Here is a 20,544-nt window from a genome sequence, read left to right as displayed (position 1 = left end):
CAAACACATGTTTTTCTCTCTCAAAAGTGCGAAAAAGTTTGCCTCTCACTGGACCTATGCCAATACAATGTTTTCCCCTTGCCTGTCACTTCCGGTGTGACTATGCAATATCATGCAAGGAAATGTAATTTGGTTCAACACAAGTCTTATACAAGCCCGTAATATCAAACTCAGACTTTGCTCCTTCCATGGAGCCATTTACACAGCATTGTGTAACTTCAGTATGACATGACTTGAGAGACACAAATATGACATGCTTCACATCCGTTCTGACCGTTCTCATTCTATTAAATACCTACATTAATCTCTTTTAGTCACAAAAGTATTTCGACTACAGTGCTAATACACTGCACTGCCTCTAGAATACACCTTCCAAACATTCTAATACTCTAATCATATTTCTTTCTTCTGTTGAATTAAGTCACAATTATCATTACATTCTCTCAAGCAGATATAATGCAATTTTGCATTGTTAGAAGCATAACATGACATACTTGCAGGCTTGGAACAAAAAATGCATCTTCAAAAATGATCAAGGGTAAACTATCATTTTCCACTTTGTGTTTTCATAATTTCATGTTAAAAACTTAATGCAATTACTGCCAAAAATTCATCACATTTCTTTCTAAGATCACAGGAAAAGAAACACAAAGACAAAAATGGAAAGTTTTGAAATCAAGATTACATGTACCTGCAGTCCGTGCAGAACAGTGACTGACCAGTTGCCAAACATGGGCTCAGCGTTGAAGCCAAATGTCTTGTCCAGGAATCCATTGACCACTCTCGTCTCCCGGAACTGCTGGACGATGATCCCTTGTGGATTTCGCACCTGAAGGTGCATCTGTTGGCAAGAGATAGTGATGACATTTGTCATGACTGTTAGTGAAAATACCAAGTAGAGAGGTAACAATCAACATGCCAAGCATTTTTCAAAGGTTTTGGTTAAAGGACAAGTTCACCTTCATAAACATAAGGATTGAGAGAATGCAACAATATTAGTAGAACACATCAGTGAAAGTTTCAGGAAAATTGGACAATCGATGCAAAAGTTATGAATTTTTAAAATTTTTGTGTTGGAACCGCTGGATGAGGAGACTACTACAGCTTGTGAGTCATATGCGTACAACAGTATATAAAGAAAATGTAAAGAAAATTCAACATATTTTCGCTTTTTTCGCATAATAAAAGAGCACTTGACTGGACTCTTTCTAAAGGCAGGGGGAATAATATTACCCATAACATTTGTCGGTAACAAGTCGGGGGAATGTGTACTTTTTGCAAAAGATGAAATTTTGTGAAATTCTCTTTATATTTTCCTTATATTGTTGTACGCATGTGACATCTAAGTTATTCACACACTGCAGTAGTCTTCTCATCCAGCGGTTACTGCACAAAAACTTCAAAAATTCATAACTTTTGAACGGATTGTCCAATTTTCCTCAAACTTTCAATGATGTGTTGTACTAATATTGCTACATTCTCTCAATCCTTATGTTCATGAAGGTGAACTTGTCCTTTAAGACCTCTGTCTCTCTAGTACACTGATGGCACCCAAGTGCACGGACCTAGCTAGTGTGATGAGTTGCATTGTAGGATTTTTAGAAAATCAATGGTTTCTCTGTTACACACCCTGTGCTGGGCAAATTATCCCAAGAGGGTTTTTTTTTTAATCAAATTAAAATAATTATAGCATTGCCATGGGTATCATGAAAGCTAGCCAGAATTGACAATAAACATGTTTTGGTTGATGCTAAGCATTCGCAACTCTTTGCCCATCAAAGAGTCATTCTGCTCAATTATTGTCAAACAACCCCAAAAACTTGATGCTAAGGATAAAGGGTTTTCTTTCTTTTTTTCCTTTTTCTTTCTTTTTTTTTTTTTTTTGGGGGGGGGGGGTTCTCCCTTTCATTCAAACTGAAAAGGGAAATTTATACTCATTTTGTGTACAGATATACAGGAGACTGGAGTCCTTATGATTTATTTAGAATATGTTCAGTGTAGTTGCTACCATTACATCATTGTTCAACAAAAACATGTGAAACATTGAAATTTCCTGACTTCATTTTGGATCTTAACACTGATGAAATTGCTATCATGTTGTTTGTTTAAGTGTACTATACTATATAAATGAAGACAAATTGAATATGAAATGAATTACCCATTTTTATTCTTAATTCACCAGTTGTCATGATATTACAGCATGAATTTTACAGTTAATTTTCAATTATAACAAGTATGAGCTTATTTACAGAAAGATGCCATTTTGTCTGGAAAAAAAATTAACCTACATATGTATAAACGTGATATGCCATCTCCCACAACAATGCCAACAATCAATCTCTACATTATTCAACCTGGGGTCTAAGTGAGGGCATTGTTTGTGTTGTGTCACACAAGGCTTGTTATGGAGGGGCCTCCAGAATGTACAATGTAGGAGGCTTTTGTCTTGTTTGCTTGTTTTTTCTATTGTGCCATCACACACTTGAATGGAAGTAAACTTCTCATTTGACTGATTCACAACATCGCTGTCAGAGAACTGTCTCCTGTCATGGCCACTGTAACATTAACCCGTTGAGGACGAGTTCCGAGTATACTCAGGTAGGAGTCTATGGGAAATGTGTGTTGTAGCAAAATCAGTCAATCATCAACGGGTTAAAGCTAGTCCTCATACAACAAGCGGTTTATATTTGACAGCCAGAGATGCATTATGAAATGTCACAATTCAAATATATAGATTAACTCAAGAGAGAATAACTTCTAGTTGGTGCTGAGAATTATCTTTAATTTCCAGGAACAGATGATATGAACACCACTTGGCTTTAATGACACAATATCACTGTACTCTTATCTTACACTTTGCACTGTCACACATACAAACATAGGCATATTAACACTGAAGAGCTTGATTTCCGAATGTTTGTTTGCTAAGAAATACACTGTAGATATCACTGGAAGGATACATTATGTAAAGCTGCCACATGATTCCACATGCTTAATACGTACACTCATGTTGGCCACTTCAAACAAAACTACCCCTTAGACTAAAGTTCAGCACACTGTAAATGCAGCCGAGTTTTTGTCAATATACAGAATATCTTCCCACTCCTTCAAGGTATTTACACATTATCCCATTATAAAAGACCTAGAAACCACATTTCTGTGGTTTTTGGCTGTGTCTCTTTACTATTAAAGAATTCTTACTTTTGTTGGTAGTATTTCAGAAGGCAGAGTAAGAAAATCTCTTTCATTTGAGCTTTTGGGTGTTCAAATAAAATGGTTCATTTCATTCCAATGAAATGGTATGTTTCAGTTTCTGAACTTTTAAAACTTTATGATTGCTGCATTCATGACTGATCTTTACAATGGCAACACATTCCAGACAAGTAAAGTTCCTACTTCTTTCTAAAAATGGGTCAATCTAGGTATGTACATTTCTGTCTGATTTCATAATAAATCAAACAAGTTCTATTTCTCAAAATTCTCAAATATATAGATGCAGAAAAGAGTTGTAGGCACACATTTAATGAGAATGATTTCTGAGAACATAAAACATCCCCCAGGACCAATATGTCTTCTATTTTTTTTCTTCATTTTTTTTTTTCATCATATGAGCATGCCACATTCAGCAAACATTTCCTACTTCACAGGGCTTGCATAGGCACTGGATCAATATTTACTGAAACACTCACTTTTGTTATAATCAGCCCAGTCTTCTAAAAGCAGCTTTATGTGAAATGATGGACCTACATACATGTATGGCCCTTCTCATAGTACAGCTGTATACGAAGTATATACAGTATGCTCCTGTTCGGCAAAAATTAGTGTAAGAATGACAGCCATCTTCTTGAAATAAATAACACAAAATAAAATGGCAAAATTCAGTAATTTGAAGCACTCAAATCTTTCAACCACAATATATGAAGCAATCTTTTTCTTCATTAGGTCAATCTCTTTTTCCTTTTTCCAAGGTAGCAAAACACAAGTAGGTGAGCTTTTTACCAGTTCACCCATAACCAGGAATGTGGTCAATAGTATTGAGTTTTACAAACTACAAAGAGTTACATAGGCAATGATTTCAAAAATGATTTAAAAGCCTGGAAACCAAGCTAGCCAAGTAGGCCTAGATGGTAATACTGCCCAGGTATACATGGGGCACCTTCAAAGCTCTGTTGCACTAACAGAAAACAGGTTTATGAGTGCAGAGAGAGAGAAGGTCAAGGAAAGACAAAGAGAGAATGGGGCTGTGAACCTGGGTGTGTCAAGGGTCAGGTCTACGGCTGTGTCTTTGCACTTCAGTTCCCTGTGGTGCCATTACCTCTCGGAACTATCCTATCGTCATGTCAACTTAAGTTCCGTCTGCATTAATTCACCGTCCAAGGCCAAGTTCCTTTCACAAATAAAGGTCTCGATCTTCACCAGTCTCCCTCCCTTGAGCGGAAAATGGCATCAGTTTCAGATTAACGACATTTGTTATCACTCATTATCAAAGGTTTTGTGCTTGGGGTAGCCAAATACTCCATCTCCCTGTGGTTTCACAAAGATATTATGCCTTGTTTAATTTACTCATCATCTGATGGAATATTCCTTTTATGGTACACCAGTGTACTAGAGTTCAGTTCTGAAACTCCCCTCCACCTCTCCACCCCTCCCCCACCCCCACCCCCATCTCCCTCTCCCTCTCTCTCTCTCTCTCTCTCTCTTTCCCTTTTTCTTACGAAGTATCAGGTCACTTCTAAATCAATTCAATTCAATCATCATTAATTTCCATCCAAGAAAAGGGTGAAACAAAATACAAATCACACATTAAACATATCATATTTGATCAGATACTTGTACCTATGAGCAGACATGAACCTATGCGCCTACATATTTGCAATCTATTTAAATTTGTGAGTGGTACAAGTAGTCAAGTTTCAAAATTCCATGACATTTTATTTTATTTGTACTTTGTCTTTATTATTTGGCAAAAAGGAAATCTTGCCATTTATAATACTTAAAATTAGACTTTTATAAAACTTTTTGTGCCCTTGAGACTGGTTTTCTGCTTAAAGACCCTGTAGTGTGGGAAGAGAAGGTTGACCCAATTCTTGGTACACATATCACCAATTCCTGGGTGCCGTGCAGCAAGCAGCATTTTAGATGCATTATGGAGTAGCTCTCAAAGGACAAAGTTGCATCCCGTTTCGGCTGCAAAAGCATTCAGGTCACATTCTGTCTTTAATCAGGGGGTATTTTTTTGTTGAAGATTTCTTTTCTTTCCATCATGTGACCATCACATTGAAGCCTTGCAGTAGCGAACCATGACTCTAGTGACCGCAAATCTGAAAAATTAAAAGTTTTGAACTCTTCTTTTATTTTTTAATGGCTTGATTTTGACCGAAGAAAAAAGGAGCAATGAAAGAAAAGCAGACAAAAACTGCACAGAATCGCATGGGAACTGAGAAATGCACAAAACAACCAGAAGTGACAATGCTCCCAAGGAATCCAACAGTGCATCTGTGACAGGGCGCTTCAGCATGCACTGAAGTTTTCTGCCCATTGGCAATACTGAAAATTGAATCCACCTTCATTCACTGCCCATCGGGGTCCTTTTAAGAACCACAACTAGTACAGCCCTGCTAGAATAGAACTGCCCATCAGAGAACTATGTGCATCAAAGCGTATGCTCATTGTTATTCAATGTTCAACTTTAGAGGAGATTCTTCAGCTGTGTATGTACTTACACCTGTATGTTGAGATCAGTGATAAAGTTGAACAGACACAATTTGGAACAGGGATTCTCTAATATTTCTGAGCCAGGCCAGACTTCCCACTGCATGGTATTCCCACACTACCTGGGCCCAGTTGCAAGAAAGTTGCAATCAATTGCAAATAATTGCTAATTTTGAAATAACCATTCTGATTGGCTCAGGGTGTGCCCTATTAAGAAGACATGCATGCAACAATGATTTTGATTGGCCAGTGACAATCAGTTGCAAGTTGCGTTTAAACACAAAGTTTCTAGCAACGGGGCCCAGGTGTGAGAATTTTTCACAATCATGTACAGGTACATGCATGTACATTTATACCTACAAAGTCTGAATCACAAGCCAAGCTTCTACCATGGACCTAGGCCCCTATATGCTTCTACTGTGTGACTGGAAAGTAGTAGGATACCTCAACATCAAGTACAGCACAAGTCCAGAGAAATAGTGTCAAGGACACAACAGTTGGGGAGAATTAGGTTACATGGAGTCTTACTAATCTAATTGGGTTTACGATGCTTGGGTCAACATTCAGGTTCATCATAATGAGAACCTGATAACAGGGAGCCCACAATGCCATTAAGAAAAAAATGGATGCAGCATATTGGGTTTTTGTTATAGCTGGAATTTTCCAGGTTTGCATATCTTTTGTGACTAAGTCTGTCACAGCATGCTATCTCATGTGGCAAAACATGAGACTGCCAATACCTAAAGTTATCCTCCACATCACACAGAAACACGCAAAAAAGCATGTGTGATATGAAAAAGCAGAGACTGTGCCTAATCTCTTTTGTTCAAGTTGTTCAGAGGATTGTCTTGGAATTCTATAGAAAAGAGAAAAGCAGAACAAGTATAGACAGATCTATATTGGGTGACAACCACAGTTACTGCACTCCCCACCCCCCGAACCAAAAGGAAATTTAAGTTGCATTTCAAAAAGTAATGTTTCATCCATGTCCACACACTAGCTCTAAATTGGTCATCACATGCAATCCTGTGTCTTTGCCTACGAGAAACAATAATCTGAACTACATCTTTAATGGGCAAAGTTGAACAGAAATACAGGCTCTTATATTCAGGCCTACATCTAAACATCCATCATCTTTGATTCAAAACATATGTATGAGCCCTGTTTAATGCAGAGTTATGATTGATTATATGATTGATTCTATCATATTTGCCTATGCCAGCCTGTGTGGTAAGGGAATTTACAATCGATCTATCTTTTGATAAAATGGGGCCATGGTCTTCAAAAACATTTTACTTGAAACTAATAATACGGAATGAGTGGGGTCATGACAAAATATAGGCCTACATTTTACTGCGCAAATGAATCCAGTGTGCACAATTGCCTCCACAAATTTCAGCAACTGTGGCAGAGTAGTGGCAACAGTCTGTAGGCCCCCGGGAATGAAAAAAAGCCTGTGATCACAGCTTTCTAAACAGAGACATGACAGGGGCATATGATCATACATGCTTGCACTTTCATCACACAGTCATCAATGGACCACTGGTGCTTATTTCCCCAACTCCGCGGACCCACCGGCACTCTGCTCGACAGAAGTCAGCATGCATGCACTGACAGGCATTCATGACGCTCCGCACCAAGTCTGCACCTTTGATGAACTCAACGAGTAGGACCATGGCATAGGATATCCCAGACATTAATTTCTAGTCTTTGAGTGGACACAGTTGCTCCTCCACAACTACTCAGTCACACTCCAGAGAAATATGACACCCTTTCGGAGCAGCTCTTACTCATTACATTATACATGTTGTCAACATACATAGCCTTCAAGTCACTAATGAGCACCCCTACTAATTCATTGACTTTTCCCATATCTTTGCTAGAGAGAGAGGAGAGAGCTCAGGAAAACACTTGTTTGAGTTGATAGAACTTTTCTCACATGCCTCTCCCCACCCCCCCCCCCCCCCACCCCTCTTCTTGTTCCAATGACTAGACCGATTTTAACGAGCATGTTGAGGTGACACACTGCATAGAGATGACAGGTTAATCCACATTTCGGGGGCACCTGAGACCATGGCAGAGGGACACACAGATATTATGTGCATTGTATGTCCTGACTTAGACATGCCCCAGAGCACAAACAGGAGTTCCACAGCTGCAGGTAACTATGTTTGGATGGCATCCTTCATGGAGGCAAACGGGAGATTGTTGCCGCCAGTGAAGCTGCGCTGAAAAGCCAAGACGCTCGCCTGGTTGACTGACTCTCAATGCTACGAGCAGACATTGCGCGACACAGCCCCCCACGCTGTCTGGGCTCCTTTCGAGCACAGTTGACTCCATCTATCAGCAGTGAGCAACTTGCATGTAACTCAAGGAGAAGATCACTACAGTTTAAAATTGACAACAATTGATATGCAAGACTGAACATTCCACTGAACATTCTTCTCATGCAAAAGCCATCTCAAACAAGATTCATCTACAACATTTTCTACACATTTATTAAACCAAATGCAACTAGACAAAAAAAAAAGATAATAATAAAATAAGCCCTAGAGCCCCAAATAGTACTAATGTAAAATTTCAAGAGCAATCTCTATTCAACTATTCTCTGGTGAAGTTTGTGATATTTGTCTGACATATATATTTATTATTTGGACACTTGCGGTAATGGTAAATGAATTTACACTATCAAAAATCATCTCCAAAGCTACATTTGTACTACGGTTTATCAGGTATTGCTCCACAATTTCTCATTTATTTTCATCAAAAACTAAATTCACATCGACTATGCTTGACAGATAACCTACAAGTTCTTCTCCACTCAAAATATTGCATTCCAGAATATTATCACCCCTTATGAACTCAGTGCTGTGGCACACATGAGTGAATTATTCTCGGACAAAATCAATGACCTTACTGAAGCTGGAACAGAAACAGAATGGAAAGATTGAATTCTTTTCCAAAGCCTTAATTGACTGACTGGGTTAGCATTGATGCTCATCTAAGTTCCCTTTAATCCATTCACTCTCCTACAATTCAGTACATATTTTATCATAGTTGGATACTAGTGCATGAAGGCTTTTTTCATTTTTTTTAAGAATATAAAACACATCAACTGGCAATTGTTAAAAGTTACAAACATCACCAGAAAAATGCAAATTATTCCACAGACTCTTTAGTCCCAAGAATAATGAATGACCTATTCAACCAGTTAGAGACAATCAACACAGTGAAGCTCTTGAATGCCTCAAAGGCCTGTAAAATTGTCAAATATTTCAACAAAGTTTTACTTAATCACTTCAAGATCAGTGTAAAAGATAATGGGCAATGTACAGGAATGGACAAACATACATGTACATCAGAAACCATACAAGGGCAAGTCCAAGATAACGCGCACGTTACGTATGGGACATTCAGAGACTTTTATGACCTGAAAAATAGTGTTAATGGCCTTTGATCATATTGAACTTCATCATGGTGATTGATATCTAGAAGAAGTATAATCATGTAAAAAATTGAGAAAAATGACCTTGACAATTATATTCTAGAAGAGAAAATATGTGCCGTTACGTATGGGACCAGAAAAATTTTGTTTTTTTGAACATTTTTTTCAACCTCAAAACTCTCTGAAAGTATTTCATTCTACAACTTGTAACTCACTGTGATGAAAGTCACAACACTCGAGATTATCACAGGTAAGTTTCATGTCATTAGGCAAAAAGCTCTAATTACAGGTTCTAATTAAAGACAGACATGACGTGTTACGTATGGGACAGTTACGTATGGGACAGTTTGTCCCCCATTCATTTAGTGTGTGAAAACCATGTTTATGGGTATTTAGCATAATTATTGAAGTAAAATCAGTTGAAACTACTCAAATACTGATCCAGATTGTCAAGGAAACAATATTCCCCAAATATTCACCATCATAATCATATTCAATCATATTTTTATATTTTTATGGCCAACCTGGGTATGCATGCCCTTTGTTCCCCATTCGTTTAGTGTGTGGAGAACCATGTTTATGGGTATTTTGCAAAATAATTTTGCAAAATACCCATTTAAACAAATTTTTGCATAATTATTGAGGTGGAATCAGTTGAAATTACTCAAATACTGATCCAGATTGACAAGGGAACAATATTCCCCAGATATTTACCATCATAATCACATTCAATCATATTCTATATTTTCTATGACCAACCTGAGTATGTACAAGTATGCCCTATTTTTATCAGGATAGTTACTACTGAAAAATTGAATAGTTTAAAGTGTTTACTTGCATTGATGATGGGCAGTTTGCCATTTAGTTTCAATAAAAAACAACTTGACACAAGAAATATTAAGTTTAATAAATAAGCAATACCTGCTGCGTGGAACCCCAGTGATCGAGTAGATATATGATGTCTGTCTAGCAGTCAGGTCATTGATTCGAGTCACAACTCAGTATGTATACCCATGACGTTTGTTGTGGCTACTACTGAAAACTGAATAAGGACAATTTGTGTATCACTTGCAATAAAAAAAAAATCATTTTACTTTTTTTTCTTCTATATATATACTATCACAACCATTTCAAATTGGATCTCCATCACATAAACTTTGAATTCCTCTAGTCTTAGGATTTTATGCTCTTAAGTAATTCGTATAATTGGTTTCCAATCATCTCTTTAAATGTTGAAAACTGAATCCCAATTTCTACAAAAAACTATACCATCCCTTTAATGCTGATTTTTCATTGTGTAATAATTTTGCCATTTTCCCCTCCCCTTTCTGAAAATTGTTCGGTCAAGTTCATGTATTGTTTCAAGTGTCTATAACTCAAAAAGTAGCTACAATGTTGGGATGCTTTCTTCAGGATGATTGACCATTTGTGTACTGAGGGACCTTCCCAGCTAGCTACATGCATTCACATGCAATATGTATGAGGATGTCCCATACGTAACGCATTTGTCCCAAACGTAACATTATTTCAATGCCTAATAAAAAGTATTTCTGTTACTTTTTTTTCTTTTTTCTCTGGTATTTAATTTCTCTAAACAATAAATTAGAACTTTCCAAAAGGGCATTAAAATAACCGTAGCAATTTCAGAAAAAACCTAAAAAAATGACCTCATTTTGTTACGTATGGGACATCTCATGATAGGACACGAGCTAATTTGCATAATCATTTGCATAATCCCTAAATTTTCATACCAAGTTAAACTATGTGATGAACTTCTTATGTCCACATATTAATCAATTATTTGCTTTCCTTCAAATTAATATGAATTTTTATAAATGTCCCATACGTAACGCTGTGTTTCACATTTATGCAAATGAAGCCCTTGAAATTTGCATAAATTTACATAATATCATTTTTTCCTTCACGGAAACCAAAACTTCAACTCATAAGCTTTAAAATGATACCAAACATGTCAATATTGAGCAAAGATGAAATTTTGCCTTCTGAGGGGACCTTATCTTGGACTTGCCCACAAACAGAATGATTCTAATGAATTAAAAAGAAAAGTTTACAAGTCCCAATTTGCATTTTCAGATTCAGATTGGAAATTTTTACCTTTTTGTCCAGTGAATTAGTAAGTGAAGGTATACTTCACGTGGAAATGGGGAAATTCACATACTTACATTGGTACTCATTTTGACATATTCTGGATAGTTACATTACTGTAACATCAAATATTGTCGATGAATTGACATCCAGAAAGTGGGGGACTTGAAATTAACAAAAACTTGAAATATTCTATCCTAATTTCCCTCAGTTTTACTGAGATTTTAACTATTTTTCTTCTTTTTTTTTTTTGTCTTTTTGCATATTGTTGCATACATATTGATATACACAAAAGGTTTTTTTTCACTTGAAATTCCTGATCAATAGAATTACGATTACGTTAGAATATTACTGTAAGGATACAGTTTGCAATTAGTCCCTTCTACAAATCCTGCTTTGCAAAATTTGAGTGAATATGACTACCGGTAAATAAATGTTCTGAATACAAGTTACAGTAATGGTACTCCAGTGGTACCCACAAACTGTATAACTCTTATGTCTGTGCCCAGAAACAGATTTACACATTAATCTAAAGATCAACTTACAATGCACCTGCTACCACAGACCATGCTCAACATGTTGGGGACAATCCCACTTCTTCCCCTTCAGTGGCATAATTTGTCACATTTCTGTGAATCAAGACAGTGGTTTCTAGCCACATCAAAATTTCATCATATTGCAACTTTTTTTTTTACTTTTGTTTTGAGAACAGATGTAAATGCAAACCTTTCACAATTGACAGCAAGAATATTCTGACATAATTGTACAGATAAAATCTTATCCTGTTTGTGCTTCAACATGACTTCATGCCCCCCCCCCCCCAAAAAAAAAAAAAAAAAAAAAACTATAAAAAAACAAAAAACAAAACATTCTCTGGCTATCTGGCGGCTAAAACCACTCCCCTTCCAGCTTGGTAACACCACCACTACCATTGACAAAAGAGTAGCATGCTATAATGCTGTTGTTGGTGCATCATGTCAATCCAATCTCCCTGCGAAAGGAAAAATGCACTTTGTGAGAGGACAAACAAAATTGTAGTGACATGTTCTTCTTGAGCCCTCTACTACAATTGCAGTTTCATCACTATCAAAACATTTTTCCAGACTTACCAGCTCAGAAGAAGGCCTCATTTCTTGGTCAACTGCCACCACACGTATTTTCACTGGAATGACAAACAGAGAAAAAGGCATTGTTCGTCACATGCTTTTCCTGTCAAACTTTAAAGGTTTGATCACAGACTCCACCATATAAACCATAACAACTAGAAAACAGACTAATCTCCCAAGCCATAACAAGATTCTTAATTTTTGTAATATCCAGTTATACCTTGAAATACTGATCCAATGGAATTAATTAATCTCTTCATTGCTGGACAAAGAAATATAAACATTGACAAAGATTCTAGGTAAATATATAATGCCAGAATACAGACACAATTGAACTTTACACAAATTACAACTTATAGGAGGTTTCTGGTCCTGAATGAGTTAAGCGGAGTGTAAAAATCTACAGGAAACAAAGTAGGGGAGGGGAGGGTTTGAGGAAAAGAATCCCAATGGACATAATATATGAATTAAGAGGTCACAGGGTAAGTCGGCACCCAGATTCTGGAAATTAAATTTAGGGAAGGAAGACAATGCAACCATCCCCTATGAATGTTGGGAGGCATCACATAGTGAGAATTTACAATATGTTCACACTGGAAGCATTTGTCATGTTCACACTAGTAGCATTTGTCATGCCCACATGTACAAATGTAACCATGAACAACAAGACAAAAAAGAAACATGAATACTTTGCTTTCAATGTAATAACTTCAGACCAACGACATGTGGATCTCTGCTAAATAGATTACAGAGGTCTGTACAAAGAATTCTATCCAAGGTCCTTCACAACAATTTTTCCTTATCCCTGTGAAAATGCTGTAATGTATTACCACTGGTACTATCCATGCCAAAGAAATGAAGTCACCTACCGGGTTACTTTGTCTTCTTTTAACATGATGTGCATAACATAAATCAATGTATCATCCTCACTACTTTTCCTCTTTAAAGTGTTTATAATCTTATTTCTTTGAAAATGAAAATGAAAGTCAACGGCAGAGATTGATACACTGTAATATTATGCCACAGACAACATGGAATGCAAAGATCTATTTTCATTATGTTTCACTTTGTCTTTACTTGAGTATCCCTAAATATCATGACATGAAAACAGGAGAAAAATGATAACTGAGGTAAAGTAGTGAGTTCCATACACACACACACAAAAAAAATGAACTACACACATTCAAGAGCACTCTATACGTTGCTTTCTTTTTTTTTATTAGTACTATTATTATCACAAGTACTGAACACCCTTTTATGTGTAATCAGGTGTATTAGTAGTAAAAGTACCTGCTTCAATGAATATCAGTGGAATTTGTGACTGAGCCTTGCTTTGTTTTAAGTAGGTGAGTAATTGGGTGTGAAAAAAAATGTAATTTCCTCCACTATAATAGTCATTGGCACATAACATGAAGGAGTGGGAAGCTATAATCATCATCATTAGTAAATTTATATGTTTTGTGCAGTAACGCAAACCATACAATGCCACTTTGAGGGAGCACCCTATATACATTTTGTAGCTTTCCACATCAAAAACAAAAACAAAATCTACATTATACTCTCTGATTCATGAGGAAATGCCTTGTAGGCCTGAAATAAGAAAGAGAAAGGGATGGAGAGTGACTGATACATGGTATATACTACTAAGTTAGTGATGAAATACCACCCAGTCATCAGCAGATATTCCACTATGGGGTCACGACCTTGACAGTGAGAGCACTTCAACCATATGACCTCTTTAAACACAGGAGATTGGGAGATGTGCCCCTTAACCAGCAACAAAGGAGGACTGTGGGGCTACAGAATGTTGATGTTGTGCAGCTAAGAGGGAGGCACAGGAATCGTGCTCCACTGCCAGGCAGGCCGAACATTTACGCACCTGTGACATCACCATCTCCCACACCAATCATGTGGTCCTGTCTGACGATACATAAGACATAATTTTCGGAACAGGGACAGAGGGTAGGCACAGAGGCAGGCCGAGAGGCAGGCAGTGAGGCCCATGACAGACAAGAGAGCGAGGGGGAAAGTGGGGAAGGAGTCATGTGACTGGGATAAAAGGGAGAGAGAGTAGGAGGCTTTCTAGCTGGATAATGTGTGTGCTTGCATTTACATAGTGGGAGGAAGAAATGGAAAATGGGAAAAGACAAAAGGGAGATTATAATGTGAACAAATGTCAGAGGGAGAAATGGACAGACAGATCAAACAGAAAGAGTGACTAGAGCATGAAGTTGAAAAGCGAGATGCCTACTATATGCACAGAGCTGAAAAGAAGATGGGGCAAAAGTGTGAGGAAATCAAGAGGGAAGACAGCACAATAGAAAAAAAAATAACCACGAAAACAAGGGTGAATTTAAATACTTATAAAATAGCCTATTCCTTCAGCTGGCATTGATGAAAAAAAAAATCAGTATGTGTCAAGTCTACACATTAAAATCTTAGGCTTAAATGTACAATTTGATCGTACCCAGTTATGTTGACTTGTTTCAAAGTACTGACCATGCACACACAATTGCCAGGGGCTGAATAAGATTGTTGATAGTATCTTCATATACATACATACATACATACATACTATATCACCATACCACATGCTAACAACAGTGACCATATATCCTGTTTACCTCCTGATATCAAAGTGGACTACTCCTTGATGGTCAACTCTTGAAGGCCAATTCTTGATGGTCAGAGTGATATGCAGCAAAAGCAGTGGATTCACACTGTTCATTTTATGAGCTTTCACAAACAGCAATGCACCAACTGACATATCATTCATATTTTCCATAAAAATGAATGGTGTGAAGTACCAGAAATTACAGTTTAAAGGATAAACTAAGCAGTGTACTCAATACTTATGCTGGATACCGTTAGCCATATTCAAGATAGACAAACACACGACACATTTGCTAATTTCTGTGACACAGTCAGCAATAATTTTTGTAACCTGAACCGGTGAGGAACAGAAAGAGTAGACGCAAGCTCCCTGCCATGTCTGAATGGTCACCGGAATACAAGCTTTATCACTTCCTCATGTAAACACAAAGAGGAAGTATTAAAAATAAAAGGTAATAATAATACCCCAACTGCTTCCTTCCTCTCTCTTCCGCTCTATCTCTCCTTCTCTTTTTCCTTTAATTTATCCATCTATCTATCCATTGATTTCCCTGCCTTTTCATCACTGAATCTCTCTCACATTTGCAAACTACACTTTGTAATGTGCTTATTGGAATACTTTTCATTCCTTTGTATACCCGATAAGTATTGCAGTTGTAATTGCCTCTGCAATGGATGTTACTTTAACTTACTGTTGCCAGTGATTTTTGTTTGTTTGTCGCTCCTATTACGAATATTACTCAGAGAGGTTTTGAAAGGATTCAAAATGAATTTTCAGAATAGGTCTGTTGTGACAAAAATACCAAGTAATCAGTTTTGGGTAGTGATTTTAATCATGACATCCGGATCCAAGGTTTAGAAGGAGGCACATACAGTTCTAAGGCATTATTGACCCTATGGCCAAAGTGAAGGTTTACTCTCTCCTCTCCCCTAGTGCTTCTAGTGTTGAAGTTACTCCAAGCTAAATTTACCGCTAGGGTCAAAAGTACAAACCTACTTCCAGTTTTCATGCTGATTTGAAGCAGATTTGAATCTAGTCATGTTTTCACCTTCTAATGTACAAGGGGGAACAGGGGCTGCAGAATGTTTGTAAGTGGGATGGGGGGTTGCTTGGGTCAAGGGTCAATTTTTTATATAGGTGATTGCTGCAGAAAGTGCAGTTACTTTTAGTTTAGAAAATTCAGGTTACTGGAAAGAAAAAAGACATCATGAATAGAGAAGAAATACTGTTACCACCACTACTACTTTAGCAGAAATGTCTCAATTGTGAAACACTACTACATTTTATACTACTGTTTGTAATGTTAACCAGGGCTCTGTGTAGTATCCAGCTTCAAAGAGTAAAGGGACTAAGCAATTATTCAGTGCACGCTGCATTTGCTTCAGCATAGAAAAGTCACAGAAAGTCGCAAGTGGACCTGAGCCCAGATGAAAGATCCCTTATGGATAATAATTCTTGAGTCCCTTTAACTCATCACCACAAGCCTCAGATAAAGTTGTCTCCCACAAAACAACAAGATCATCATGTGATCATCAGAACGGTCAGTAAACTAGTCACTGGATTCTGTGTAATTGATATACTTGTATACTTACTTCCGTTTGCCATTATGAAAATGTCCAGTGGAGAGAGGATACTAGACTTGTTTATACCTTCATGCAAAACTGGAGCAGTGACACAGAACTAGGATGGGCACTAAATCACTAATTTGTCAGAGTCAAGGGGTCAGCCCAGGCAGTCTTACAGAAATAACAAGTTTACTATCAAAATAAACTTCTGGAGTCACGTACACAAAATATCACCTACAAGACTTCAAATGTCATTCAAGAAGTGTTTACAAAAATTTCACATGCAATATGCTTTCACTATCAAACTAAACTTTTTGAGTCACATACACCTAAACAAAATGTCACCTGAACGTTCATACTGTGTCTATAAAACTTTAACATTATTCAAGAGTGGTTAAAATCAAATTGCAATTACACGCTTTCTAATAATTTGAAATCACATTGGTGTAGATCCAATGTCATCAACCAGTTCGGTCAAACATTGGACCTTCAATGAATGACTGAAGTATCTTTTGTGTTAATTTCAATATATCTTTAGACAATATAAATGTGCTTTTTTTACATCTTTACAAGTGCTAAAAAACCTTTGTATCAAGTGCTATATAAATGTCATTTATTATTACTATTTCAGATGGAATATACTACAGCATCTAGGAAGTATCAAAGTGTCATAACAGTAGATAGATGCATCTGTCATGACACTGTCAACTTTTCCCGGGATATCATACCTTGACTACACAGAGCTCTGTTGTGATGTGAAAACCTGCAAACCATGCATGACCATTTTACAATGGAATACAATATGAAACAGTAAAAAGGAGTGACCATGCATTCCTGAAACATGGCCCTGCTGTAGCCTCATCACTCTGCATTTCCTCGGCGGCTTTTAATCCCCCTTTTCAATGTGTTTATCAGACCAAATCCCATCACACTTGCATTCTTGTCTACAGGGTCACAGTGACATGGACCCAATCACAATGAAAAAATAAGGCTGCTTGACACCTAACATTCGTGAAGGGATCAACAAATCCACACTGGGAGATGCTTCCTAGGAGCATTCCTCTCAATAACCCCTATGGTCTTGCGGTTTAACACCACTTGGTTCTAATTCCACTTGGTTATAATCCAGCTTGGTATAATCCCACTTGCACTAATCCCATTTGGTCTTCTCCATCTATCAAAGTTCACTTTAACAAATAGCATGAGGATACAAACATTTCTTGAGCAGTTTCCAACTAGCTATCAAAAGTCCATGTATTGCCATGGCAACAACGAGAACAAATGAACTGACAGTAATACTTAAGATGTAAATTGCTGAAAAGGTCTTGTACAATTGTATAAGTCTGCTCCTTATGCTTATAATCATACTCCTCTTATTCAAGTGTGAATTGTATCGTATAACCATGGACTAATGTCGGGTTGTTTTTTTAAGGATGCTTGTCCCATCCAACTAAACTAAATCCCAACCCCCTCTTCCTTCAATATTTCCAGTGATTTAAGCTCAAAGAGAACAACACCAGTAACCAGTGAAACATTCGGACCAATCTGGCTTGTTGGCAGGCACACAAAAGCATGGCTTTTGAATTCAAATCTCCCTCTCACCAGCACGATTACTGGTACTTAATTCAACCACTGCATATTCGCTTGCTAATCTAACAATGGATACACAAAGACTCTCAGACCACACTTCAGTATATTCCACGGAAAGAATGCACTGGAGGGTATTATTGAGTCTTTGGTTACATTGCATTCACGGAAACGCTCACGCAACGTCCAAATACAGATGTAAAATTTCCAAAAACTTGCACTTTTAAACGACATACACTGCACTGCAGCCAATGATTTCACATGTGAACATTAGACCTTTTATAAACTAGAAATTGTGTTGCTTCAACTCTATTCTCCTATGTGTATACAGATGACTTTTTTTAAAAGTAACTTTCTCTGTTCACAAATTTGTTGCTGCAATCACAATCATCATCATCATCATGCATTAGTAAACCCCATTCTCATTCTTCTCATCTCAACCAATCAGTTTACACTACCATACCATAGCACCCGCTCCCTTTCATTCTACCAATCAACACCCTTCCCATTCAAATCACATGACTGGAAACAACCAGAATCCTGGAGTCAAGGTAGCCGGCAACATGACGCACCAAACTGGGTCACCCTCATATTAGTCCAAAGCTACCACATAATGTGGGAAACTGATCTGGTCCCGTGTCCGGTTGGTACTTGTATGTTCAGTCTGGTTTCCATGTATGACCACAAAGAATTAGGATTGCATACATTTTATTTTTTTACCACAATATCATCACAGTGAGGGGGTGCATTCATCAGAAAATGAAATGCACTTGATCTCTTTCCTCTTTCACACATTTTTCCCTACTTAATGCCATTTAAAGGGCATATTGGATTTTTCAAATCATATGAACAAATGTATCTAGAAACACTTGTACACTTTAGAACAGTTTTCACAAAGCACATACTTTCCACCTGGGAGAACGCAGTCTGGAGTTCCTTAGAGTTGGCTGTGAGCCAGTCTATGCCTCTCATGAGGCAGGCAAGAGAAATGGCACAAACACCTTACCTCTGGGATGTGGGAACAAATATTTATCTAACAGTCTGAAAGAATGTCTTTCCTCCATGTCCCAAGACGTCACACTTTGTAAAAGAAAAAGTTTTCATCAGCTGGCGACTAACAAGGGAATGTTTGGTTCACCTAGGTGAGTAGTCAGAAGACTGTTTGAACAAATCCTTGCTCCATTGAAAACTAATATTTTGTAATATCTTAACCCAACAAAGAATACTTCCTGTGTTTTTCGTGCTACATCTTGCTATTTTGATGCATTCTGGATTTTGCAGAATTTCACAGGGGACTTTCCCCTGCAGACTACTGTATTAAGCACCTCCAATCTTATGTTGGCATCTATTACATTACCTTTCCAAACAGGGACAGGTACACATTCTTCCTGTCAGCCAACCGGTGTTCACATACGCTTGCTTTGCACATCTGCACCTTAACAACTGTGTTTGACCCCACGACCCTGACAGGGCAGATGTTGGATTTCCCCACTGCTATAATACCCTTTATGCTTAGAAAATCATTGCTTTCTCTGCTAATCTTTTTTTTTCCTCTCTCTCTCTTTATTTATCTATCCCTGCCTCCTCTACATATTTTGTTTTTGTTGTTGCTGTTTTCTTTTTCAGGGACAGTACCACCATAAAAACAATTCATTGAGATTGACAAAACTCAAAAACAACATTTCACCATTGCAATCCTACTTGCCATAATAAATCATTTAACAAATTTCCACACTTTTCAGAAGGTGATGTCAATCTGAAAAGGAGATGGGCTGGACCACAGTCAGGTGGGGATAGAAAGGTATTGTGCCTGTGCTGCATCAAAGTACAGTGCAAATCTTCCTGGGCCACCCAATTTGGTAACAGATATTTTCAAATTCTGAATGCATTTTCCACACAGCAAAAGTTCATAGAAGCCACTTTCAACCCGCTAAGGACGAGTCCGAGTATACTTGGGCAAGTGTCTATGGGAAATAATTCATGTGTTGTAGCAAAATCAGCCCGTCCTCAATGGGTAAGGCATGTTCTGGTGAATGGCAATTTGTTCAATGTATTTTTTTTTCTTCCTGCAGATACCTACATTTCTTTGTCGACACCAAGTCTTTGTTTTTTTTTTTCAAGTGGTCTTGAATAAGGAAACTACTTGACATTATATACTTTAAAGGGTAAATTAGATGGGTGAATAGGTAAATATACAATTGCAGCACTCAGGGTAAATAAAAAAATTTAAAGAAAAAACCTTTCTTCACTTAAGGGGGACTACTACAGTACTCTTGTTGGAAAATTTCAATGAAGGATTTTAATCCATAGCACTTGCACTCAGTGTGCACAAAGCTTTCTCCCTTTTGGTGGTCCCAAAGTGACTACAACAGAGCTTCCTTTTCTTCCATTCTGTATCAATAGGTGGAG

The 20,544-nt window shown here is 37.5% G+C and overlaps 1 protein-coding gene across 2 annotated transcripts in view; it reads right to left on the bottom strand.

Moving 5' to 3' along the window:
• The window catches only part of LOC139733271 (complement C3-like), a 69,781-nt gene that overhangs the window by 37,014 nt on the left and 12,223 nt on the right, over window positions 1-20,544 (bottom strand). For both annotated transcript variants that reach the window (XM_071644111.1, XM_071644116.1), the window contains exons 4-5: window positions 12,373-12,425; window positions 692-841 (exon numbers count right to left, since the gene is read on the bottom strand). In XM_071644111.1, the coding sequence (XP_071500212.1) occupies window positions 692-841; window positions 12,373-12,425 (203 nt within the window). The remainder of the gene's footprint in view (window positions 1-691; window positions 842-12,372; window positions 12,426-20,544) is intronic.

Source organism: Diadema antillarum, unplaced genomic scaffold, assembly GCF_040938485.1.
Source record: "Diadema antillarum isolate AM-2024a unplaced genomic scaffold, OU_Dant_1.0 scf00000024, whole genome shotgun sequence".
Taxonomy (NCBI): domain Eukaryota; kingdom Metazoa; phylum Echinodermata; class Echinoidea; order Diadematoida; family Diadematidae; genus Diadema; species Diadema antillarum.
The sequence above is the reverse complement of the archived record's forward strand: the minus strand, read 5'-3'. Positions and strand labels throughout refer to the sequence as shown.